This window comes from Nuphar pumila, chromosome 13 (assembly GCF_984573655.1).
Source record: "Nuphar pumila chromosome 13, dmNupPumi1.hap1.1, whole genome shotgun sequence".
Classification (NCBI taxonomy): domain Eukaryota; kingdom Viridiplantae; phylum Streptophyta; class Magnoliopsida; order Nymphaeales; family Nymphaeaceae; genus Nuphar; species Nuphar pumila.
In genome coordinates this window covers 25750093-25777850 of record NC_143261.1, presented here as the reverse complement: position 1 = coordinate 25777850, position 27758 = coordinate 25750093, and the positions used below count along the sequence as shown (strand labels likewise).

Genomic DNA, 27758 nt, shown 5'->3' with positions numbered 1-27758 from the left:
TTTGGGAGGTATTTTCATACAGATTGAATCATAGGATATATAGGCTTAGAGCAAGGTTGGATAATCTTGGAAAGTACTATTGTTTGCATCACTTGTTCACGATGGAATAGGTGTTACTCTCAAATCTCTGTGAACGAAATAAATGGATTCTGATTTTATAGACCAAAATGATGGCCTATATCAATGTTTAAAAACTCCTGGCTGACTTCCTGACTCAACCAAGCCGACCAAGATTGGCCATTCGCTGGGTTTACCCAATGAATGACCTGGTCTTCCCACAAGACTTGACTGAATTACAGGTTGACTTGGCTGAGCTGGTAGCTGCCTACCACCAGCCTAATATGCTTTTGAAGGGTTTTTTCATGTTTTTCATAAATTTAACCGTGTTCTAGGAACCTCTTGGATCATCCAATTCCAACGGGAAGGTAGGTTTTTATAAGATTTTGATATAGTGGGTCTTTCCAAAAAGGGGTTCTTTGCCTGCCCCGCCCCCAAAAAAAAAACTAATTTCATCTCAATTATATGAATCGGGTATGGGATTCTATTTTTCTCGACCGCAACCCCCAGTGCTTATAATTTTGGTATGTTTGGATGCACCCCGACAGGTGGATACCCCACCCATTGACAACCCTACTAACCAAAGACAAGTATAGCAAAGATCGACTCGGCATGGTTGTGTGCCAAAGAGGATGTCACGGTTAGGTCAGTGGCTTTGTGGCAGGAAAAACAATGTTGATACTTTTCATTAATAACAAAGGATTATCCGAACGAAGTTCCTGAATTCAGAAAAAATAACACTGATGCATAATCAAGTCATGATTATCAAACCACACCTAGGTTTTGCTATTGCATGATAAAGGAGAACATGACTGACGGTTTGTTCAAGATCAGAGAAATTCTGCTAGGACACTCACAATTTTGATTTTCTTAAAGCATGAGAATAACTCCTCTTAAGAAAAGTACATAGAATTCGGAGGAGTTGCTGCAAGCACGCTCCCTGTTTGTCACAGGTAATAGACATCTCCAAGCTACGGATAAGGAAACAACAAACTACCAACACATAAGATCAAAACAATATACATTACGCAAGAAACAAATGCACAACTAATTATACACTAAACGATATGGTCATCAGTAATACTGTCATCATCTGTCTCAAGTACAGCTTGAAGCGGCCCATTATCAGACAAGAACATGCTTGCAAATGGATCCACAGGCCCATTAGTAAATAGGCATAGCTGGGTCTCTATCCTGTTCAGCTGTGTCCATTCTTCGTCTGAGAGCGACCAATTGAATATGTCTATGTTTCTTCTAATTCGCTCTGGATTTAGGCTGCAAGGCAAGACACTGGTACCTCGTTGCAATCCCCACCGCAAGATCACCTGAAAACATAATCATAGCAATGTAATCACACAACCTTGTCAGTTATCATTCCTTTGAATGTTGCCACAGTATGAAAACACATTGTGCATTATCAATTTGAGCAATGGACATGAGCCTTTTTTTTTAATATCTTACAAAATTTATAGCAAAAAATTGAGCTAAAATGATACATAGTGGCATTACAATTCCTGACATAACTTTGACATTTAAGTTGATGATGGCCAAAGAAGCATGAAACAAATGGCTTTAAACAAACTCGTCTGAGGAGCATTTTTTATTAGGCTGGCAGGATCTTTCTATGATCAGTGGTACAGGTTCATATGTGACAAGAGAAGGAAACACAGAAGATGGTTGGTGATTCCCTTTGCTTCTTTTCTCTAGAATGGTGGATCTCATACTAATATTAAGACAATCTTCAGTGACTTATGATACAAAGAATAATAAATTAACCAATTTACTTGTATTAGTTACATTGAATGGTATACTTGTTTAAGCAAAGCATCAAACAAAAAGTTTGTATAATTACAGGGTCAAAGACAAGATCTAAGCACCTAATACTATTCACACATGCGAGAACCCTCAAAGGCTCAAACCACATGAATGAGGCCTGCATGGCTTTCAAATGAATTTCTGGGAGTTCTTGTTATTGAGTTTAATGTCTTTCGTCAGTGCTGTTCATGAAAAGGCTGAGAACTGTCTTCAAATGAAGTTTTGGAGTCTGTTACTGATAGAATCAATAGTTTGCACTGCTGCGTTCTCAGTGTTTGCAAGAAGCATATTGCAAGAAATTGCAATTGGTTGTAAGACTTCAAATAACTGAACACTAGTGTGTATAAAAATAAATGCAAATAAACATCACTTTTTCATTGGGAGTCCATAAGACTGACATGGTTTTCAGAAGATTCAAAATACAGCCATGGAATCATCAGAGCCTCTTGTGGTACAGCATTGGATTTACTCTGATTACATTGTTCTAGAAAAAAACTGTACATTGAGCTTCTTCTGCTAATTACTTACAATCTTTTTAATGTCTGAATAATCACTGTATCCAAGTTTATGATGATTCCAAAAGTTTGAAGATTCCTATCTGCAACTTGTTTCTGGCAGATGAATTTGGTTATCGCAATCCAACATATGTTTTGTAGTATCAATGCATTAGTTGGACAAGCCATAAATTTATCCATCTGCTTTCTGTTCCACAAAAGAAGGTGCATATGTGCATCATGGATTAAGGAAAACATATAATCACCACTAAATTGTGTTAAAAGAAAATGGCAGAACATGCTTTCAACAAAAGAGGAAATACAAGAGGGTCATGAACACCAATCTCCACTTAAAGCCTTGCAGCCTTTGCCCATTAAGACATTTTTGGAAGCAGATCTCACATTTTGTCAGGAGTAAATCTTAGGACATGCTTAATAGAGAGTAGAACAAGGATGCTGGGACATGGTCAAAATGGAACGCGTCTTAGGCTGGGTACTCTACTATCTGCATAGAAAGACTTGACAATGACAAACAATGGAAAGTTATAACCAATGTTAAGATGATAGATAATTGCTGTCATTGCATTAACTTAATGAATAAGAAAGCCAGAAAGTTGCAACATTATCATAATAAACAAAAGGGATTAAACCATCAGATCTTATCAGGTACGTATGAAAACCAGATTACCTTAAGTGTGCATAAATAAAAAGTTGGTGAGAGTGACAACTTCACAGCCATCATTTCTTCTTTTTTCATTAGACACTCACCAAATTATGTCAAATAACATGCACACAAATATAAGAGAGAGGGGCAAATTAGTAATTATTAGCAAGATGCCAATGTATAAGGAAGACTGAACCAGGGAATATACAAAATGTTATTTATTAGCAGCACAAAAGTGGTCCTAGCAAATGAAATTTCAATATTATATCCTTTCAGTTTTCAGGAAACCACATCTGGTTGAGGGTAATTGTCACGACATGGGTTGTCGGATCTCAAAGATCAAGTATGCAGAAGAGAATCATCCTAAATAAGAGCACTCGTACATAAACACATTTTATGTGGTTATTTAGGCCTCAAGTTGCATGTCAGAACCCAGTGGGCAAATATTGTCATATAATATATCCTATGTATAAACACTTGTATGGTTAAAGAAGGATAGATGAGGCATACAACAAGCACGAAAAATCAGGTATAAGGTATAAAATTCAACCTAGTCCTCCTATCCCACAACCCTGAATTTCAACAAAGTGAGAGCCAGACAAGAATCTTGTTTTAACACCCATTCATCATAGTAACCGCTCAATAGCAAGAGAAAAAAAGTTTGTAAATCATCTTCAATATGTAAATGAAAAAAAAATGGAAGTACATAGCTTCAGTAAACTATTAAATGTTTACCTGCTCAGGTGTCTTCTTATGGCGTTCTGCAATTTCTGCAACGACAGACACTTTCATCATTGGTCCATGCACCGACCTTGATCTAGTGAATGTTATTCTAGGTGTACCACATTCTTCTTCACTTCCAGATCCACTCTCAGATACTCCAGCATTGGTAGTTGGCACTCCTAAAGGAGTATGAGCAGAAACATGAATACCTTTTGACTGGCAGTATTTTACAAGCTCATCTTGCCTCCAGAAAGGGTGCAACTCAACCTACAAGAAGCCAATTATTCTTCACTCAACTACAACTAAGAGCTAAAAGTCATCTGCAAAAATTCTCATTCACATAAAGAAAGAGAACCTAGCCAATCTAATACATGATCTTAAGTACCACGAGCCTTAGTAACTTGAGATGCAGCAAAATAGAAAAGGTGAAACAGGTTGGCTCGAAGTGGTATGAATTGTGCTAAAAAATAATGAATAAAAGTTCTCCACAAACATTGCAAAAAGTAGTTTTACTGACATCTGTTGCATAGATCTGTGAAATTTGTCATGAATTATGCTAGTTTCCAGCTGTATACTGCAGCACCTGGCCTAAGACATATTCAGAAGAATCAGTCAATATTGTATGCAGGAAGCTCACTTCCAAGACATTTTCTCTAGATCCTTTGGAGGTAGAGACAATTTTGAAATGGATGTGCATATGATTTATATTTCCATCATTTTGGTTATATAATTCTTAAAGGATCTGGGAATGATTTTTCCTATGGTAGATCCAGTCAGGACCGTGTCCAGACCCGGAACAGTACCTCAATCGGATCCAGGTCTGAGTCCACCTGGGTCCAGTGAAGGTCGAACCTTTTGATACTCCTACGTGATATTGATCCCCTGACCTGAGGAAGGCCCCTAAACCATATCAGCTTGCAGGCAGTGAGTCTCAAGAACACATTGCAAAGACAACCAGAACGTGGGATCAGAGACGCTGAAGTACTGTTTTCTTAGAAAAGAAAGAAAATCAAACTGACATACTCCTGCTAGACTTTATGACAAGAAATTGCCAACTCTGGAGAAACAAAACACAGCTACATACTCCAACAGTCCAGTTTTCCCCTTATTGACTAAGGATGCAAGATTTGAACCAAAAGCTAAATACTGATCGAGCTATAAGCTCCATCATCAAGACAATGGCTGAAGATTCCCCAGTCGGTATCAAATAGATAACATCTATTGATACCAAAATGTAACAAGTCCACTAACTACACGGCAATAAGTTCTGCCACAAAGATGAGAGAATCCATTACCTGAAGAGAGTGAATGACATATGAGCTAGCCTAGGGATCAGTGAACGAGATCTTCTTGACAGTACTCACATTTTACAAATTTCACGTAAATCTACATGGACGATCTAAGACACAAGAATATTAATCAGAGAACTACACATCACAAGAATTAACTCACTGACAATACTCAAACTTCACAAATTAATTATAGATCTACATCGATCGTCTCTAATTAAGAGCACAAGGATTAACTCACTAATCAGTTCAGATCATGTTTCATCCTTGAAAAAACTTGATGTTTCATCCTTGAGAAAACTTGCAGTCATTAATTTGGGTCATAAATTTGGGTTGGCAAAATCAGCACTAGTCAACTCAGTTTACCATATTAGCAAACAGAAGCAACATATACAAAAGGATTAACTCATTAACCAGCAAAATCCACATCAAAAACCCACATGAAACATCTAATTCAACTGATCGCACAATAAATTGACACAGATAACTAATTGATGGTGAAAAATAAAGAGGCTTAGCACAATAATTACCAGAAAATCACAGTAAAACAACAAAATGAAACATCTTAAGCTAACCTGATTCACGGCAGGGACAATTTTAGCAAACTGCAGCAAATCTTTGATCTGCTGTACAGTGAAATTACTGACACCAATAGCCCGGACGAGACCCTTCTCCACCAAACCCTCCATGGCCCTCCACAGAGGCTCCAGCCGGTGAGCTGGCTGCCGGAACTCGATCATTCCCTTGCCAGGAGGATCGGTGGCATCGCCAAATGAAGAATTCTCCGGCCAATGCACAAGGTAGAGGTCGAGGTACGAGATCCCAAGATTCTTAAGGGAGACTCGGACGGAGTTCTCGATCCTCCGCTGTGAATTCGTGGTGCAGTAGAGCTTGGAGGTCACGAAGACGTCCTCGCGGGCGACCCGGCCACTGGTGAACGCCTCATCCAGTGCACCGCCAACCTCCATCTCGTTACCGTAGAGGTGAGCGCAGTCGAAATGGCGGTAGCCAAACTTCAATGCCGTCCGGACGGCATCTACACAGAGATCGCCGCCTGTCTGCCATGTTCCAAGGCCGACTGCCGGAATCCGAGCTCCAGTGTTCAGGACGAAGAACTTTGGGGTGGCCTCACCACCTGAACCGGAGATCTTTGCCTTGATCCTCCACATTGAAAACCCTAAACCCCGAGAATTAAAATTCACAATCGAAGAGAACAATTGATAACTACCAATGCAAAACAAAACCCTAGTATTGCCCTCTCTCTATTTCCTGAGATCTTCAGACTTTGATTCTAAAACCTAGATTTCGGAACACGCAAAACTCATTTTCCCTCCATTTCCTGGAAACTTCAACCCCCCAAAAGACAGGAAACCCTAGACTTCAAATTCCCACAGAGCAAACCCTGATCTCATCCTCTCCGGCCGAAAGCTTGAAAAGAAACCCAAGATCTCAGAAAACCAAGAGAAGATGCCTAAATCTTCAACTTCTCTTGAATTTCCCAACTACAGTCCTCCCACAAAAAAAATCCCTAGATTCCCAAATTATGAACTACCCAGAAACATAAAACCATTTTCCCCAAAATTTCCGGATATTGTGAAAACTCTTTACCAAGAAGAAGAAAACGTTAAAACTCACCGCCTTCTCTTCATTTCCCAACAAATCCCAGAATCAATCTTCTACACCAGAAAGGGACCTTATATTTCAGATTAATCCACCAGAAAAGGAAGATAAAAAACAAAAACTTTCCCAAATTTCTGGATATTTCCCCAATCCTTAGCCAAGAAGAAAGTCAAAAATCTCACCACCTTCTCCAAATCTCCAAAGAACCATATAATCAATCTTCCCAGGAAGGAAAACCCAATCACAAAACACCGAACAAAAAACAGAACTCTGTTTCCAGAAGATTCTAGAGGTTGTGCCAATCCCCACCCACTCCCAATTCTCCCCGAAATAACACTACCAATCTCCCCAACCCCCACAAAAACCCTGATTCTCACTTCACCAGATCACCCAAAACCCTATTTGGAGCTTCTGCTAATCCCTAACCAAGAAAAGAACCCTAAATTCACCACCCACCCTTGATTCTGCCAAGCATCAACAGAACGAATTTTGCAATATAATCACATCTTCTTCCCCTGACCCTTTTTTTCTCCCGAGTTGAAGAAATTTTTTCAATTTATCCAATCAACAAAAGCCAGCAAAATGACCAAATTCCTGGAAATTTCCAGGGAAACACACAGGAAAAACAAACTCAGTAAGAAGATAATATCCAAAAAATAATGATTTAATAATGAATTAAAATTTCGGAAAAAGAGAAGCTTGGTTGGACCGGACAAGGGATTTTTTTTGGGACCGTTGGAGGAAATGGTAGGGGTACCGTATACTTCTTTAATTTAAGAAAAATGACGAAGAATATAACGAGAATATGGTGGACTTTAATGTATTATTGAGAATACTTTCGACAATTTCTAGATGCAGGAACGGCGCCCCTCTTTGACTGGGGGTATTTTAGTAAAAGTTGTTTTATTTTGGAATTCTTTTTGTTTTCTAATCGACGTCGCTGTTAACCAAGCGGGAAGGGGGCAGGAAGGAATTTTTTTTTAAACAGATGAAATTACTTTTTTCTTCGAATATTTAGATAAAATATCAAAGATACCACTCTGAGAATTCTTATCTCAATCTGCGCGCCACGACAAAAGGAGAGCGGATCCTCTTTTCTGAACTACCAATGAAAGATGAATTCTACTGTTTGGATTGTGATAAAACCTAATTCCGTGGAAATCAGCGGGAGTTCACTGGAGAAAAGAACGTGAACGGGTCGGGTTTGGATCTGTCATTTAAATAGCCACGTACTAAAGAATGGAATATAGCATAACAGGATCCAGACTGGTAACTGTTTAGGGTTGTTAGTGGGTAGGATACATGACCATTTACTTGTAGTCAGGTTTGGGTTCAGACCGGGTTTAGGTATTTCGGGTCAAGAAAATAAGTCAAACCGACCCATATAATCCGTAGAAAAGTAAAAACCAATGACACATATATCATTCTCAAGAAATTCTCAGAGATCCACGTCATATTTTGAAATTTTTAGTTTTCTCAATAAAAATAAAAATCTGAAGAAGAGATAAGCGTATATGAAACATATATAAACTTAAATAAAATATAAACAATGTGATATTACAGAATTTATTTTCATCACATCACATTACAATCATGTTCAAAATGCAATATTTTCAAAAAAACGCATTTTTTGTAAATGTTGGTTTTTTATTCTTTGGGTAATGATACCAATCTTTGAGAATATCGTCTACAAGGGCTTTACTTACTTGGTAAGGGCTAGGGATGCACATAGAACCGAGCAGGCTCGGGCTCAGCTCAGTTAAAGCTTGGCTCAGGCTCGTTCGCTTTGTAAACGAGTCGAGCTTGAACCGGTGTATGAAGCTCGAACAAGCTATTGAGACGAGCTTGAACGACCTGTTAAGCCTGATAAGGCTCGGTTGGTTGCAAACCCAATATATAATATCTTTGCAAATAAATTCAAATGTGCAATGTTATTGCACTGGGTAGGGCATTAATCTTGCTTTAGAATGTGTTGAGTTTTTCTTGGCTGAGAATTTTTAGTATGTATACAAATTTTTTAATGATAATGGTTAAAAGATGTGGTGGTAATGGTGGGTCACTTGTGGTTAATGTTAAAGAGGTTGGGAGATCAAATCTCTCCACAAAAAATTGTTTACTATATATATCTTGTTGAAGCTCAGCTTGGCTGTGAGCTCGAGCCGAGCTTGGATTAACGAGCTCGGGTTTGAAGAGCCACCCATTGGCCCAATGGACCAATGTGAAGCAGGTCTGGTCTGGCTCAACCTGACCCAAATCTATTTGTAAATAATAATAATTAACAAGCTTTCAACTTTTCATGGACCCAATTAATTATCTTTCTAGTTTTCATAAAATTAATCTAACTAATTAGATAAATAGTAATATTTATCAAATTACTATGCAATAGTTTTTTAAAATTATATTATTAAAAAAATAATAAATAACTTAGGCCCATCGGGTTGGCCCGATATCCCATAGGCCGGCCCACACACATAACGGGGTGGGTTTCGACCTAGTACCTAATGGGCCCATGCCTAAAACCTTGGCCCAAACCTGACCCACGATGGATGGGGTCCGCTTGGCCCATCTATTTACCTGGCCCGTTGCCCACCCCTACTCATGAACTCAAGGTTTTACCAATTGAAGGGTGTTTCTCTTAGTTAATGTGCAGTCATTAGTAAATAAGAATGTTTGAATGGAATCCGAGAAAGCTCTGATTAATATATGGAGCCCGTTATGATTTGTGAACTTTCATACTAGACTAGGGCCCGACCCGAGCTTCGACTAAGATCCGTAATTTTTTTATGTTAAAAGGATAAAAATTATAAATTTTCCAGTATGGTTGGGGTGTGGTTAATGTAGTCCTTATAGGATCCGGGTATGATTTTTCATATGTTGAGTCCGATTAGACCTGGATCAGAACTCAGTACCAGCATCTAAAATCAGGTCTGAGTTTGGTTTGACCTAAGTCTGAATTAAACCCAACCCGTTGACACCCGTACTCATTGATGAGGGTTTTTGCCTAAAAAGAACAAAATAAAATAAAAATGTCATAGTTTTGTTATTAAAATTCTAAAATATCAGTGACATTTATGACAGCTAAAAAACATGCCAATACTCATGTACGATTGGATCAGGTCCGGTGCTTGACAAAAATCATAACTCAAGCATGACGTGGATTGTTCAAGTTGGGTTCGGGACAGCAATTTTAGGCCCTTACCTGAAAATTCAGGTTCGATTGGGTCCAATTCCTTAACACATTTCTGACCCATTAGCAGCCCAAGCCACGGGCAAGCTTTTAGCACATTTGAGTAGGGATAGCAGTGGACCCGTGGAAAATGGGGCCCCGCCCCATCTCGCCCCTGTATGGACCATGATGAGGGTAGGGATGGCAGTGGACTGGGGCGGGGATGGGGGACAAGGTCTCTACCCCCGCCCCGTCTCAAACTAATTATCCCCATCCTTGCCCTCATCCCCGTTTCTGCCCCCGCCCCATCCCCGCCTCATCTCGTCCCGCCCGGTCATGGATCTCATCACATGAGATTGGATCTTCCAATCATGTTTAGAAAGAAAAGAAAAGGGTTACAACATATGGGTTCATCTATAGGATCTGCTTGAATCCTGTGAAACCTAGTTGAATCTAGAAGATTAGATCCAAATACAACACACTTTAGTTGGATTGGATATGGTTCAAATGCCAAGACAAGCTTATTAAAGTCCCAAAGCAAAACTGGCAAAGATATGAGTGTGTTTCATTGCATGAATATTTGAGAAGAGGAAGAGGCAAAGAACATCATTATGCTTTGATTGGTTTTTCAGTGTCATGACTTGTACGTGTGCATTTATATTCGAGTAAAAGGGTTGCAATATTCTTTCATGCTTGTTTTGTCATGTGAAAACCTCCAAGTTGCAATGTTCATGAATTGTTTGGAACTTTTGGTGTATTCATACTCATGTACATGACTTGTTCTCTCTATTTCTCTCAAAGTATTACTGTTGTTATTGTTTCTTTTCTGCAATCAAGTAATTCTTGTTGTCTTTATTATAATTCTTGTTTCCAGTCGCTGTAGCTGGTTTATACCAAAAAATTTCACCTTGTGTAGAGATTTAAGTAGCCTGGTTTTTAATTCAAATGCAACTTTATTGTTGACGAGTAATAGAAGTTGATAAGCCTCGTTTGCTTGTGTAAGTTGGATGACAGAACTTGGGAGGGGGGAACATTCTATAGGTAACGCAAATCATATTAATTGCACAGACTATATTCGATGGCCCTGTTTGGATATCTTCATATTCTTGCTGTTTGCCAAACCAACAAAGCTCAAAAAGTTAATTGCAAATATTTGAAGTGGGAGGGGCTATTTATGCAAAAATCATTTTGGTCTCATTTTATAAATACCAATGAATTCTCTTTGTGTGGAATGATAACTACAAGGAAATTTTTTTAATAAGATGAAGCTGAATTAATGTTATTTGTCAGTGATTCATCGTTTTCTTTGTTAGTGATTTTGTGTACAAGTGTAGCTAATGTTTATTCTAGCCCGCTGCATATGCAAATTTGTCATTGGTTTCGGACTATTAGTCTATTTGCATTGTAAATCAGAAAAGTGAAGCTCCATCTGGTGAAAAGCCTGAGCCACTTGCGCAACATGATTATTGTGCCTGAAATGATCGGAAGTATCATACTTTTTGAGATGAAGCCAGAGATGATCGTCCATTACCTGGCAGAGTTTTTCTTTGTATTTACACAAAATCATGGATTTGGAGACTTTGTTATAACAATATATTCACGTGCGATAAATTTCTCAACGAAAGCGCGTACATTTTGAGAAGCTTTATTCTTATTTATGGTGTTTTTCTTTTTGACAAACAGAGAAAAGCCCACCTTGCTCACTGAGTTCATTTGGGGGTAAAAATAAAACCCCAAGCCCTAAGTCCCTCTTGTCCAACGAAGAGTACACCTCTACCTTTAGACTTGTGGCAAACGATGCACACTAGTGAGTTTCAAATTGATGTCCTATATACCATATGAGTGAAGCCTTCAAGGTGTAGGACTTGCTGACAGTAGGCCTGGCCAATTGATTTTTATGCCAAGAAGTTTAAACGTCATGGATCAATTCTTATCCTAGCCTGAACCAATGACATTATTTATTGGATTCTGACACAGATCCAAACGAACCACCATATCTTTGTAAATCCAAACAGGACTCGGATATCTTACCAGATCTGAATCCAATTCAGACCAAGGTCCGGATATCGTCAATCTCTAACGCCTCATGGAGCAACTTTGAATTGGAGTAGGACTCTGGATTTTGGAGGAGGCCCGTCTCTCTCTCTCTCTCTTAAAAACCCTAGCACGACCGTTTTCCTCTTTTACTTGCTCATCCGCGAATCCTTCCCGCAGGCGACAGCAAGCCCAGGTTCTCTCTCTCTCTCTCTCTCTCTCTCTCTCTCTCTCTATTTAGCCCTTGACTTATTACGAGATTTGAAGCCCTTTTCTTGCTATTGCCACACGTTGTTTCAGTCCGATTGCCCCATCATGGGAGGGATTCGTAATTTCCCTCTCTCTCACTCTCTCTCTTCTTTGAATTTTTTCTTGTTCGAGTCATAACAGGATTTATTGGTTTTTGGTTGATATATCTGTTATCTATGGCGACACCCTTTATTTTGATAATTTTTTTGCATGGGATTTTTCCCCACCCCTTGTTTTGCTCATTGGTATTTCCATACCAGTAGTGCAATTCCTTGTTATGATCTGATTTGTTGTAGCAATAATGTGACATCCTTGGATTTATCTGTGTGCCCATGAATTGCAGCAACGCTACTGTCAACAATTTTTTTCTTCGACGAGTTCACTTTTTTTTTCCAACATAGTTGATGCCGTGTTGATTAATAATCTGCCCTCCAACCGTGGGAATTTGTTTATGGTGTAAATAGTGTAAGGCCAAGGTATTGGTATAGTACCAAATTGATTCACATAGGGAATGCATCATTAAAACATTGGTATCCCGCTTGGTTTTGTTGGTGTGAAACTGGTGCAGTTGGTGAATTGTTTCATTAACCGGATAGTTGTGTTGGTATGAACATCCTGTGGCTGAAATTGACACATTAATACGGATTGATATGTCAAGTCAGAATAAAGGCATTGGTATTGGTATGGAATGTATTTTGGCCGAAATGGATGTATCTATACAGATTTCATTTGATGCACCATAGACCTTAAATTGGAGTCTATTTCAAACTGGTGTATGATAGATCTGAATTACGACTTATGCATTATGCAAGTTTATACCTCCTTGTAAATTGGTGGGTGTTATAGTCAGGTGCATGCCATGCAAGCAACTGTGTTTCATGACTAGTCTCATCTTGTAGGAGAAGCGCATGTCTTATTAAGACAAGTGGGTTGGCGCTTCTTGGCACCTCTTTTGTGATTTTCCTTTTCCTTTCACTGGTTCTTTTGTGTGACTTCCCTTGCATAAATTTCAGTATGAAAAGATAATTTCCAACACTGCAAGCAATTTTTGGTATGGTTAGGTACTTAGGTTTCTTCCAGATTGGATAGGTTGATTTTGATCACGGTTGTATCTTCATTAAATTTTTAGACCGGTACTTTTAGAATTAAAACTTGGTTGGTAATGTATTTATGAAACTTGTGACTGCGCAGGTCCCTGTGCGGTAGAGTTGCGGTCTCTTTTATCTTCTTAAATGCCCATAGCTTTTTCTTGAGCTGATAGAGGGCACCATAGTCAGTATCTTCTCTTCGAGACGGTTGCAATCATGGCGACCTTTGCAAAACCTGAAAATGCTCTCAAGCGTGCTGAAGGTGAGTTTTGTTCCTTTCTTTTTATAATTGTCCATTCCTGTCACAAGAAGCATGGTTGAAGTCAAAATTTCAATATATTGGAACCCAAGAACTTGTAGTGGAAAAGTGTGATCTGACAATGATTATTTCTCTAGTTCATGTGTTGTTCTGATGCTGCTCTAGTTGTTTGCTGAGATGCTATTTTAAATTCAAATGTTTTTTAAGAAAAAATAAATCTCTAAACTGGTTATTTTTGTAATTAGTCTTGAGGGGGACTCTGGAATTGTATTAGTTACATTTTATTGGGCTGCATCTGTTTTGTATACTGTCCTTCAAATAGGGGTGGCAAAATCTGATCCGACCCGCCAACCCGCTTCTTAGCCGGGTTAGGGTTTGGCTTAAATGGGTTCATGTCGTAAACGGGTTGACCCGCCTAACCCGTTTATTAAACGGGTCGTGTTCGTGTTAGGGGTATGCCAACCCGCCAACCCGTTTGACCCGTTTAATAAACGGTTTAGGCGGGCGGGTCAACCCGTTTACATGAACCCGTCAACCCGCAACCCGTTTATATATATATATATATATATATATATATATATATATATATATATATATATATATATATATATATATATATATATATATATATATATATATATAAACTTATCTAACCCTAACTCCTAACTTTACACTTTAGTCACCTACCTAACTCCTTCCTATCCAGCCGCAGTCGAGAGCCCGAGACCTCTCCTCTCCAGTGGTGGTGTGCGCCTGTGCGGTTATCGTGTCTATGTTATCGGGTCGACCCGTTTAATAAATGAGTCTCCGTGTCGTGTAATCATGTCGTGTCGACCCGACCCGTTTATTAAACAGGTTAACAGTGTCGTGTCGGGTTACCCGTTTAATAAATGGGTCGTGTTTAGGGATGGCAATCGGGTCGGGTTGGCGAGTCGGTGGGTCAGAATACCTCAATACGAACACGACCCGTTTATTAAACAGGTCGGATGTGGCAAACACGAACATGGCTCATTTATTAAACGGGCAACCCGACCCGACACGGTTAACCCGTTTAATAAACGGGTCGGGTCGACACGACACGGCGACCCGTTTATTAAACGGGTCGACCCGATAACATAGACATGATAACCGCACAGGCGCACACCACCATTGGATAGGAGAGGTCTCAGGCTCTCGGCTGCGGCTGGGTAGGAAGGAGTTAGGTGGGTGACTAAAGTGTAAAGTTAGGAGTTAGGGTTAGATAAGTTAATATATATAAACGGGTTGACGGGTTCGTGTAAACGTGTTGACCCGCCCGCCTAACCCGTTTATTAAACGGGTCAAACGGGTTGGCATACCCCTAACACGAACACAACCCGTTTAATAAACGGGTTAGGTGGGTCAACCCATTTACGACACGAACCCGTTTAAGCCAAACCCTAACCTGGCTAAGAAGCGGGTTGGCGGGTCGGGTCAGATTTTGCCACCCCTAGTCGTGTTCGTGTTTGCCACATCCGACCCGTTTAATAAACGGGTCGTGTTCGTGTTGAGGTATTCTGACCCGCCGACCCGATTGCCACCCCTACCTTCAAATGATTACTTGCCTGGTTGACATTGAATATGGATTGTCATCTCAAACTTTTGATTGATGATACCTTGTGCATGAATGCAGAGCTCATAAATGTTGGTCAAAAGCAAGCAGCACTGCAGGCTCTCCATGATCTTATCACTTCAAAGAGATATCGGGCATGGCAGAAGACACTTGAGAGGATCATGTTCAAGTACGTAGAGCTATGCGTTGAAATGAGAAGAGGGAGATTCGCAAAAGATGGTTTAATTCAGTATCGAATCATATGTCAGCAAGTGAATGTCAGTTCCTTGGAGGAGGTCATCAAGTATTTTATGCAACTCTCCACTGAGCGAGCAGAGCAAGCCCAAAGCCAGGCCCAGGCACTGGAGGTTGCTCTGGATGTTGATGACTTGGAAGCAGACAAGAGGCCAGAAGACTTGATGTTGAGTTATGTTAGTGGAGAGAAGGGAAAAGACAGGTCTGACCGTGAGCTGGTAACTCCATGGTTTAAATTCTTGTGGGAAACTTACAGAACTGTGCTTGAGATATTGAGAAACAACTCGAAAATGGAAAATCTCTATGCAGTAAGTGATCTCAGTTTTCCTCAGTTTTATTGTTTTTGTTGAAGTTTAAAATGCTAGTGCGTATGAATGCTACCACTTGTATGAACTGCAACTATAGATTAGGATTTATCTTGGTTTGATTTTTTTTTCTTATGAGGATGATGTTATTGTGGATATGCACAATTTCAGTTATTAAGTATAACCTTGAATATTCTTCTTGAAGTTATTCTTGTACTTATTAGAGATATGCACTCTTCTACTGGAGCATTTCTTAGTATATTTATTTCTATCACCAAGAAATATTGTGTGCATTTTATTTACTCTCATGTTTTATAAGGTGGTATGGTATGAGCTGATCTTCCGAGGGTTCGAACTACAGTCACAGTATCAAAATAAATTTAGTGTTTTCAACATGAAATTGTCAGAAGTGAAGGGGGAGAATAAAAGGCAAAAATGTCAATTCTGCTTTCATGATACACACCCTCATATTACACATACAGGGGTGGACATCAGGTCAGATACCTGACCTGAGATTGACTGGGTTTGGGCTGCCAGCCTTCTAAGTGTCAGCTGCGACCCTGGCCGACTAGTAAACGGGCAGGGTTTTGGAAGAGGTGGGATAAAAACTCAATGGTGCTAGGCCCAGCACATCCCGCTTATTAGTCAGGTTTAAAGTGCCCAGTCCAACCCACTTGGGGCTGGCTTGGTAAGACTTGGGCCTCGCCCAAAGTCAACAAGGGCCGGGCTCAAGTCTGGGTCAGGCCATAAAGTGATCTGTGTCAGGCTGGGCCATCCCAATGTTCACCCCTATGCACATAGGTATCTCAGGGTGTTTTCATTTCACCAATGTCTACAAAAACAAAAAATGTTGGAAATTTGTAAATCCTATAGATGGTTTTCACTATACTACTTGATAAATTGTATTATATATCGAGATGCCGGGAAGCTATGTCACATAGATGCGGGTGCAAAGGGTGCGACGTGGCAATTTAAAAAAACTTGGGTGCGGGGGTGCGGGGGTGCGGGGGTGCGGATATATAATCACAAATATCGGTCTCGGCTATATCTCGACAAGGAAACTCCTCACAATAATATAGGTTTAGTTGATAAATCTTGGGAAAAAATTGGTGCTTAAAAAATGCTAAAAAATATATAAATAGTAGAAATCAGTAAGAAAAATAACATGTTTAGATATTAAACTACACACATAATAAAAATTAAGTAAAAAATATAAAAGCAATAAGAAAAAACGTAGTTTTAGATATAGAAAAGTAAAAAAAAGTAAAATGTAACTCATAATAATATTGTAATATTATTGAGATAATATTATGACCAGTGTTGTGAAAAGCGTTGAGGCGTAGCGAGGCGCTCCACCAAAATCTGAGGCGAGGCGTAAGCCTCGAGGCGCAAAGCGTAGGCCTCAAAAAAAAATAAACTTAAAAAAAACTATAAAAATTATTTAAAATTATAAATAAATAAGAAATGCTTTATTGATGAGCAGTTCATAAACAATAGATCAGAATACAAATAGCATATAGATTTATTATGCTAATACTTGAAAAGGACAAGCAGAAGAACATAGAAACTGAAACAGCTATAGAGTTTGTAATTAACACTGGACTTGCATTCTAGCAATATTTAAGCAAACATCAAATCAGAAGTATGCCTATTATAAGGGTTCTTACTAGATCCACTATATTGCCAAAAACAAACTTATTTATCAGTATGTTTGAAGAAACTGGACTATGACCTTGATTACGTTGTTATCAAGCATCTTTTTTTATTTTTGTTTTTATTTTTTTATACGAAAACATGGTCCAGATTGATCATGGATTCACTTCCACCTGAATCAAACTCCAAAACCTCAATTTCATAAAAAAGTTAGGCACAATTGAAAGAGGTTGGAAACAATCTTTTTCGGATGCATGTATGGCTGCAGTGCACTTTCTTAAAGAGTAACTCAATAGTTTATTTTTCTGTTTAATGGCCTACAGCACCGTGATACTGCTCGTAGCAAAACCTCAATATCTGGAATTTGGCTTGGCAGTTAAATCACTGAAATATCTCAGTAAGCCAACCGAAAAATCTACACGTGAATGGCAATTGGACATAACAATTTTTGGGTTGAAAAACCATCTGCGCAGCTGGCTCAAATACTCATTGTCTATCCATGCATGTGAATCGCTTGGTCCATACATAGTTGCAAGCATCAAGAGGACCAAATCAGTGTTTTTGCATCGGTAATCATTCACACTACATTTCCAACTTTTAAACATTTAAGCTTGTTCTTTTTTAATCAACACTATCCAAAAGAAACGTTGTAGTAACAACCAAGGATGAATGAAGGGGGTCGGGGTTACCTGGTGTCTGGCAAGGGTTCCCGGCGTCACGGCTACTTCCGGCGAGAAGGAGGCGGGGAAGCGAGAAAGTGTGAGAGACGAGAGAGAGAGAGAGAGAGAGAGAGAGAGAGAGAGAGAGAGAGGCTGTGAGAGACGAGAGAGAGAGGGAGAGAGAGAGGGGCTGTGAGAGACGAGAGAGAGACAGGGGCAAAGAGAGACGAGATTAGGGAAATTAGGGCTCCCGACCCTTATTAGGGTCGGGGGTGAGATGTCATTGTTGGTCAAATGAGGGGTTTGACCCTCATTTGACCAACAAAATAAGGCGTTGCGTGCCTCATGCTGAGGCGCGCCTCGCCTCAAGGCGTACGCCTCAAGGCGCAAGAGGCGTATGCCTACATGGGTTTACGCTTTTTAATTGTGCCTCAAGGCGCAAAGGCCCTCGCCTTGAGGCGAGGCGCGCTTTTTGCGCCTTGAGGCGTGTTTTTAACAACACTGATTATGACATGTATACATTTCTAATATTTTCAAAATAATGTGATATTTTTCCTTTAATATTGTATTATGAATTTACAGCTATATTATCGCTATAGTTACAAAATATCACCTATATATATATATATGTGTGTGTGTGTCCGTGTGTATGTGTTTGTTGTGTGTACATATGTACATATTTATGTATATAATATAGATGAAACTGGTCTCGGTTAGGGTTAACCAAGTCCAATTTCGAAAAGAATTGGACCCCAGTGCGGTTGACCGCACCTAACACTGTGGAAGCTGTGTCCAAGTGTTGCATCCGCACCGACGCATGTGTGACACAGGTGCATTGCCCTTTTAGAAGTGTCCATGTTACATAGCCGAGAAGGTGTTTCTTTTTATTTTCGAAAGTCAAGATAAGCTTAACAGCTGCATTTCTATGGCATTGGAAGAATATAGATTGGAATTGCTATTGGAAAGAGGATTTCTGAATGTGTGATACCTTCTGCCTTACCTGGAAGAACGAAAGTGCTTTTAAGAAGACAATTTTTGGCTTAATCTACTTAAGGGTGGTATAGAGGACATTTTACTAAGAATCTTGTGAACTGTGAAAAAAGTATTGAGCTATTCATGCCACTTGATAAAAAAGCCGAAGGTAGGAAGCTGTTTATTGACTATAAGGTTTTTTCTGCCACTCATTATAACATATTGATGAAGTTAGCCTCTTCATTGGAGGCACAGTATCATCCATTTTTTTCTTTCAGGAATAGGAGTCATACATTCATGGAATTTCTTGTGATCTTTTAAACTTTTTTCTTGGGATAATTTGAATAGTGCTTTGAGAAACTGGTGGCGAGAGATTGGTGTGAGTTTTGGAAAACTCTTTTTAAAACAATATATTTTTAATTAAAATCAAGTGAAAGCTAGACACCAAAAATATAAAAACCAGCTCGCACGAGTGGTGGAGTCTGGGTCGATCTCAGGGAACGGGAGATACTTGTATCCAATCACACAGTCTACGCTATTCTTTATTGCCAAAAGTAAAAGAATTAATTAAAGAATTAAATAACTAAGGGAGTATGACCCTATGTAGAAGGCTTTAAACAAAAGAATAAACGGTTTTATTAAAGACCCAATAATTGAATTGAATTAAAAAATGAAAACCTAATTTAAAAAGAAAAGAAAAAGCTTCAGTGCTTGAGTCCTTGTCCCTTTTATGTTCCCTTTGTGTTCCCTTTAATAGAACATGTAATGCATATTTTCTTCTGCCCTCTGAAGGCACTTTTGAGGACTTGAGGGGACCTCAGAGGGTACTTTTAGGGCACGAAAAGGGCTCTACCGCACGTTCCAACACTTCCCTGCAAAATACAAAAACAAAACACCAAGCAGAAATAAGAAATCTAAACAAAATCTAAGCTTAAAAACTAGCAAAAACTAAGATTTATCATTTAAGCTAACTAATAACAACTCACTACAAGACGAAATAATAAAACTAACTAACAAACTAAATACCAGATTGAAACAAACTATGCAATGACTAACTACTTAAGACGAATATGAAACTAACTAAATCTGAAACAATCAAAACGTATAAAAGAATCAATCTACTATTATGAACTAATCAAATAATAATCTAATTAACAAAAGGCGATCTAAATAAACATGGACTAGAATTGATTATTTAATAATCAAATTAAAGCTGACTACTTATAAGGCAAACTAAAGCAAATTTTGAATACCTAAATTTGAAGACATGTTGATTAAATGAATAACTTAAGAAGAGATAAATTAAGCTAATTAAACTAAGGTTAATGTACACACATTATGGCTGAATGCACTACCCACTAAATCCTATAAAATGTAATTAATTGGCAACATAGATGAATATACTAACTAATGCTTACTCTACCCCTCGGATGAATAAAGAACTTAAATTAACTAAATTGATAGTATGAATTTAGGCTAATGTATGCAAAGCAAGAAAGAATGTGGTTAATCACTAAAACGTGAATCCAAAAAAAATTAAATAACGACCATCTAATTAAATTAAATATACCTAAAACTGCTTACTTATTGCTGATAAAAAAATTACTAAACAATAACAACCCTAACGAAGAACAAAAAGGAAAACTATGCTAACTAACCATCTACAAATAAAAACTGCAATTGGACTAATGGGCTGGCTGACTACTCATTCACAGATATGCATGTTTTGCACTATTGAATGGCGCAGCAACTAAAAAAAAAAGATGCGGTTCACTTCTACTGAATAAGGGAGTTTGTTTCTGATATGAATACGCAGCCTGATTGAGATGGTCTTGCACGCATGCTACCATTTCAACGCTGTTGTGTGTGACTTAGCAGTCACCCAAACCAGCATTGAAGGAAATTCCTTTTTACGTCACTCTAAATTCAAGAACTGACTTACTACAACAAACAAAAATTTATCAATCGATCGTGGCTCAGAAGTTGTTGGTCACGTCACAGTACGTGATTTGCAACACGATAACCAGCGGCACGATGCTCAACAAAGCATATACACGCTGATCTCAACGAATTAATTCAACGTAGGTGAGTTTGATCATCGATCAGCCTGACCTATTGTCGTCTTTACGGGCCTAACAAAGATAATGATACTGTCTTTTTTTTTCTTTTTCTTTAAAAAAAATGAAACACACGAATATAAACTAAACTGAAACACTATACTAATTTTATCCTACAATGCAACCGATGCTAACGTACTATGTAAAAAACATAAACATGAGGATGCAAAACTACATTAAGAGATGGGGAAGAAGATGATCACCTTGCGGATCGCTTCCGATGGACTGGTTGAGAAGAGAAGGCGTCAATCCAGCTGCATCCACGCTTTTCCCGATGAAAAAGGTAAGAAAAGTCGATGAAGACCGAGTTTAGAGAATCGATGAAATAAAGAATAAGAAGAGGAAGATGAAGGAGAAGTAGAGGAGAAGCAGAAATAGACTACGGAGAGGAGGAAAAGGGGAGAAGGAAAGATTGAGGCAAGAAGCAAGGGAAGCAAGTGGCTGCTGGAAAAACATTTTTCCCAGCCCTCTTTACTACTACTTATAGGCCTAATTAGGTTAAAACAAAGTTTTTAAAAGAGTTTGAATATTTTTGATATTTTCCAAAACAAGGTCTCTTATGAAAATATGTTTTTCTAAAAATCGAAACTTACTAAACTAATTAAAAATTAGCTAATACAAACCTAAGCTAACTAAACTATAATTAAGAAATTCTAAATCTAATAAAAACACTAAAAATGCAAGGAAAGCTTTGAAAAACACGATTTTCTGATAAAATTCAATTCAATGCAGTTTCTCAAAACTAACGATAAAAATGGGGTTTTAAGGCGATTTTAACATGAATCATGCATAAAGAATGATTAATAAAATATGAAATATATGCATGATCAAAGATGCTCTGGAAGGTGGTTGGCAAGGCACATACAAGCTTGTAACTTTTGTGTGTATTTTATTTATTTGTTTATTTTAATGTAGCTTTGGTGTGCTGCATTTATAAGACATTTGATAAGGTTTTATGAGCGCCAATACAAGAAAAACTTGTCAAAGGTCAAGAAATTCAAAAGTATGACCCTTTGCAGGAGTGGTAAGTGACAAATGTTAGGAAGTTTAAACTGTTAGATTTTGTAAACCAGAGTTCTACCATGCGTGAAGGGTGAGGAACAGAGAGAGAAAGGAGCTGCAGAGAAAACTTGATTCCACCTTACAGGAGTCGGCTGCTAATCTTATTCATTTATATGACATTACTAATACAAACTTTAGGGTACTAAAATACCCTTTTACAATAAGAGATAATTACACATATGCCATTAATGAAAGGGCTTGATTATGGGTCTGGATCCCTTGACCCGTGATCCATTATAAACAAAACACACGTCTTTTCACCCTCCCTCAAGTTGTGCATGGTTCTGAACCATGAACAACTTGCCTTTTAACATCCAAAATTTGTCCTTTGTCAATCCTTTTGTGAATATATCAACCACTTGATATGTAGTTCGTACAAATTCAGGCTCAATCTCCTTCTCTTCTACCTTTGTCTCACAAAATGTTGATCTATTTTAATATGTTTGGCACGACTGTGATAAATGGGATTAAATGACATATTGATGGCACTTTGATTCTCACATAAAAGAAGAGATCAAGAGATCGATTCTCCTACTTCTGTCAGTAAGTGCCTAACCCATGTAGCTTTAGCAGTAGCGGCTGCCATTGACCTATATTCGGCTTCTGTACTTGATCTAGCAATAACTTTTTATTTCTTACTACTCTAGGAAACCAAATTCATCCCAACAAACACACAATAGCTAGATACCAATTTACGTTCATCTGGGTCTCCCGCCCAATCTGCATCAGTATAGACAGTAATTTCATGTGCATTTTGCTCATTTGTCTTTCTCTTATACAAAAGACCATCTCCAACAGTTCCCTTCAAGTACCGAAGTATCCGTTTAACTGCTTCCATATGCCCTTCACATGACTCATGCATAGAGATACTTGATTTACTGAGTAAACAATATCAGGTCGAGTGAAAGTGAGGTATTGTAACATGCCTACTATGCTACGATATTTTGTAGGATTCTCATATAGATCTCCATCTTGATAACTGAGTTTCTGGTGAAGAACACTAGGAGTTCCCAAGGGTTTGCAATCTTTCATACCTGCCTTATTGAGGACATCAATTGTGTACTTATGTTGAGTGAGAGTCATTTCTTCAGAAGTACTGTCAACTTCAATTACAAGGAAATATTGTAGTTTACCAAGATCCTTCATTTTGAATCTCTGATTCAAGGGATGTTTAACCTCAATATGCACTTTGGAGTTACCTGTGATGATAATATCATCTACATATATCAACAGCAGAGTTACTATGTCTTGGTTCTTGAATATAAACAAGGAATGGTCAAGGAGAGATCGCCTAAAACCATATTTTTGTATTTCAAGAGAGAAACTATCAAACTAAGAACGAGATGCCTGCTTCAACCCGTATATCGCCCTTTTCAATTTGCATACGTATTTTGTAGGATTGCCTTCGGCATAGCCAGTGGGTTGTTCCATGTATACTTCCTCCAAATTTCCATGGAAAAAGGCATTTTTCATATCAAGTTGACTAATTGTCCATTGATGTTCAATAACTAAAGAGAGTATGACTGATTGTCCCCATTTTGACCACTGGACTAAAGGTCTCATCATAATCCTGTCCTTGCTCCTGCGTAAATCCTTTGGCTACAAGCCTTGCCTTGTAACGTTCTATAGTCACATTCGGTTTGTACTTTATTTTGTACAACCATTTCGACCCAACTACATTTCTGTCAGGTGGTCTCGGTACAACATCCCACGTACCACATTCATGTAAAGCCTCCACTTCTTCATTCATTGCTTCAATCCATCTTTTAGAATTTGATGCTTGAGAAAATGTTGTGGGTTCATCTTCCTTGTTCAAGGCTGTTAGAAAAAGTTGAAAATCCAGTGAAAAAATTTCATAACTGACCCATCTTTCTATCGGATGACGGGAGCGAGTGGATGTAGAAAATGTATCCATTTCCTGATTAACAATAGTGGGTGCCTCTCTTCCTCGTTGTGTGTAAACAAGACCTTTATACCTTTTTGGGTCCAAGGATTGCTTTGTACTCTCCTGTGCAATAAACTTATCAGCAGGCATAGATTCTTTATCTTTTTTATCACAATCTGAAGGACAAATATCATTAGTGCCGGAGAAAAGTTCAGAATTTAACCAAGGATGATAGACCTCAACTCTGGAATTTGATTCAGAAGAACTAATGCATCGAGGATCAAAGTTCAATTCATCGAAGATAACATTTGTTGATATTTTGATGCGCTTGCTCATGGTATCATAGCACCTGTATCCTTTATACTCATCTGCATAGCCCACAAACCTGCACTTCAAGGCCTTGTCCTGAAACTTATGTCTTGTTGAACTGTCAATATGAACATAACATAAACAACCAAACACGCGCAAATCATGATAGTTGGGATGAACTTTAAATAGAGAAAAGTAAGGAGACTTGTTCTGCAAAATAGTCATGGGCGATCGATTTATCACATGAACTGCAGAATGAAAGGCTTCTGCCCATAAGGTAATCAGAAGATTACTATCATGTATCATACTCATTGCACTCTCAACAGTATGGTGATGCTTCCTTTCAGCAATCCCATTCTGCTGAGGCGTGTGAGGGCAAGACACCCTTCTCCTTATTCCATTACTTTGAAGAAAGTTAGTAAAGTCGATTGAAGAGAATTCACCTCCTCCGTCATATTGGAAACAAAGAATGTTTTCAGAAAATTGATTCTTGACAAAAGAGTGAAAATTTTGGAACAACTTGAAGGTCTCAGACTTTGTTTCACGAAGAAAATCCAAGTATAACGAGAATATCTGTCAACAAATATAAGATAATATCTAGTTCTAGATATAGAAGCAACTGGGGCAGGCTCCCAAACATCAGAACAGATAATCTCAAAAGGTCTTGAAGCTCTTTTATTGATAGAATGAAAAGGTAAAACATGACTCTTATATAAGAGACAACTGGAACATTTGTTGTCATTGACATTTATTCCTAAACTAGACTTGGGAATGAGGTTATTTGAGACAAACTTCTCAATGAAACTACTATTGCAATGACCTAAATGACCATGCCAAAGATTTCGCTTATTGGATTCAGAGACACTAAAAACACATTTAGGAACCACAGAGGACGACAATAAGGAGAGCTTCAAGTTTGGGTCAACAGGACGAACACGAGCAGAAGGATCTTCTTGGAAAACATACATGTTGCCTTGTCGTTTTCCTTTAGCGAATGTCTCCCTCGTGTAGAGATCCTTGACAAGAACAGAAGAGGGAGTAAATTCAACTGAAACATTGATATCATCAACAAGTTTAGAAATAGAAACAATGTTTTTCTTGATGTTAGGAGCATAAAGAACCTTTGAAAGACTGAGAGAGGACTTTGACATAGGTATAACGGAATTTCCAATATGAGAAATAGAATCGTGGGATCCATCCTCTGTAACTATACTATTTCTACCAATGTAAGGTACAAGATTTAGGAGCTTACCAGCATCACCAGTAATATGAGTCATTGCCCTCCATGTACTAAGTACCTTGCTCATTCTGTTTCAGATTTAATCCTGCCAAAGCTGACAATAATAACTCCTTTACTTCTCCGTTGGCCTTTGTGCTATCTGTTCCTCTCTTCGATTCAGTCTGTGTTGATTTTCCCTTATTTTGGGGATTGAACCAACAATTAGCTTTGATGTGTCCTTTTTTATTACACAGAAAACAAGTAGGAATTGGCCTTTGTCGCTGTGAGTTGGGATATATGTTGGGTGTAGGTAATAGTCCACTTCTTCCTTGCCCTCCCCTTCCCTTAACATCATAATTTCTTCGTCCTTGTCCATAAGCTACCCCTGTGGCAAGAACATCTTGCATCCCTGTATGCATAGATGATTCTTCAGAAAATCCTTTTAAGGTCATCTCATATTGAAGTAATTTTGCACGCAGGTCTTCAAATCTGGGCAACTCAGGTAAACATAGTAAGGAAGTAACAATCACATGATAACCATGCTCTAATCCACTCAGAGTTTGTTGTACTATATCTTTATCAATCACTGCACACCCAACAACTGCTAGTTGATCTGTGATGATCTTCATTTTGTTCAAGTACTCCATGGCAGTCATGGAATCCTTCCTTAACATCTGAAACTCCCTTTTAAGAAATACAATCCTTGTCTGAGAAACATGTGAATATGTCTGAACTAGTCTGTCCCAAAGTTGCATGTCAGTACAGTCGTCTGGAATTGCCACAAGCACCTCTTGTGACAACGTAGAGGTAATATAAGCAAGTAACGCCTGATGTCTTTTCATCCAAGGTACAAATTCTGGATTTCTAACATATACTGTGGTAGATGCTCCTTTACTGTCCTTTTCTTCTCATGATAGAAATGATAGAAATCATGGTTCCCTGTTTCATACACAAGAGCAATCGAATGGGAGAGAGAGAGAAGAGAAAGCTGCAGGATTTTCCCCAAAATGAATCACCGACTGTGGTATTAGGCTTCACGTTAAATACATGCTGTTACAATTACTAGGGTACGAAAAACCCATCATACAAGAAATGTAAATTACAAAATGCCATTAGTGACTTTAATGAACATGTGATAATTAGAGTGCTAGTTGGATGAACTCAGATTGGGTTTGGATAAGATCCAAACCCAATCGTGTGTACACACTCCTTTTTATCCTCACTCAAGTTGTACATGGTTTTGAACCATGAACAACTTGCCTTTCAACATCCAGAATCGGTCCTTGATAAGCCCTTTGGTAAACAAGTCAGCAACTTGATCAGTAGTCCGAACAAATTCTGGTTCAATTTCCTTCTCTTCGACTTTCTATCTTACAAAATGTTGATCAATTTCAATATGCTTGGCACGATTGTGGTAGATAGGATTGAATGACATGTTGATGGCACTTTGATTGTCACATAGGAGAATACATTTAGATATTGATTCTCCTACTTTTGTCAACAAATGTCTAATCCATGTTACTTCAGCTGTAGCAGCTGCCATTGATCTGTATTCAGCTTATGTGCTTGATCTGGCAATAGCCCTTTGTTTTCTACTGCTCCAAGATACAAGATTTAGGCCAACGAAAATACAGTATCATGACACTGACCTACGCTCATCTGGATCTCCTGCCCAGTCTGCATCTGTGTAAACAAGAAGTTCATGCATGTTATGTTCATTCATACTCTTTTTGTACAAAAGACCATCTCTAATAGTTCCCTTCAAATATCGAAGAATGCGTTTAACAACTTCCATATGTCCAATACGCGGTTCATGCATAAACTGAGATACCTGATTGACTGAATAGACAATATCAGGGCGAGTAAAAGTGAGATATTGAAGCATCCCCACTATCTTGCGATATCCTGTAGGATCCTCATACAAATCGCCATCTCTAGAACTGAGTTTCTGATGAAGTACACTGGGTGTGCTTAGAGGCTTGCAATCTTTCATACCTACTTTGCTGAGAACATCAATGGTATACTTATGTTGGGTAAGTGTCATGCCTTCAATAGTTCTGTCAACTTCTACTCCAAGAAAATATCGCAGTTTACCAAGGTCTTTTATCTTGAACCTGTGGTTTAGGAGTTCTTTGACCTGCTCAATGTGTTCAGCAGAGCTACCTGTAATGATTATGTCATCTAATATATCAATAATAAGGTAATTGTGTCGTTACATTTGAATATGAAAAGTGAATGATCAAGAAGCGAATGACTAAAACCATATTTCTCTATTTCAAGCGAAAAACTGTCAA

At 38.5% G+C, this 27758-nt stretch overlaps 2 protein-coding genes across 3 annotated transcripts in view; one reads left to right on the top strand and one right to left on the bottom strand.

Moving 5' to 3' along the window:
• Window positions 1–916: 916 nt before the first annotated feature.
• On the bottom strand, window positions 917–7296 carry LOC149818142 (NADPH-dependent aldo-keto reductase, chloroplastic-like). 2 transcript variants are annotated; one of them, XR_016427097.1, is made up of 4 exons: window positions 5618–7296; window positions 3766–4020; window positions 3055–3113; window positions 1245–1382 (listed from the first exon to the last, which is right to left on the bottom strand). XR_016427097.1 is itself a non-coding variant. In XM_089984453.1 (3 exons), exons 1-3 carry the CDS (start codon window positions 6209–6211, stop codon window positions 1116–1118), a joined length of 1116 nt encoding a protein of 371 aa, XP_089840579.1. In that variant the 5' UTR covers window positions 6212–7296; the 3' UTR covers window positions 917–1115. The 2 variants fall into 2 exon arrangements, 1 of the variants encoding a protein (XP_089840579.1); XM_089984453.1 differs by lacking the exon at window positions 3055–3113 and having other exon boundaries at window positions 917–1382.
• Window positions 7297–11943: 4647 nt separating this feature from the next.
• The window catches only part of LOC149818141 (eukaryotic translation initiation factor 3 subunit A-like), a 30200-nt gene continuing 14385 nt past the window's right edge, over window positions 11944–27758 (top strand). The window contains exons 1-3 of the mRNA XM_089985217.1: window positions 11944–12058; window positions 13303–13461; window positions 15110–15591. Of these exons, the coding sequence (XP_089841343.1) occupies window positions 13416–13461; window positions 15110–15591 (528 nt within the window). The 5' untranslated portion in view covers window positions 11944–12058; window positions 13303–13415. The remainder of the gene's footprint in view (window positions 12059–13302; window positions 13462–15109; window positions 15592–27758) is intronic.

What these genes read in the sequence shown, in the direction of transcription:
- LOC149818142 (XM_089984453.1), bottom strand. Translation starts at nt 6,211, where the DNA reads ATGTGGAGGATCAAGGCAAAGATCTCCGGTTCAGGTGGTGAGGCCACC. An exon ending in TTGTCCCTGCCGTGAATCAG is followed by an intron (nt 4,021 to 5,617) that starts GTTAGCTTAAGA and finishes GGCTTCTTGTAG; the next exon opens with GTTGAGTTGCACCCTTTCTG. An exon ending in ATAAGAAGACACCTGAGCAG is followed by an intron (nt 1,383 to 3,765) that starts GTAAACATTTAA and finishes TTATGTTTTCAG; the next exon opens with GTGATCTTGCGGTGGGGATT.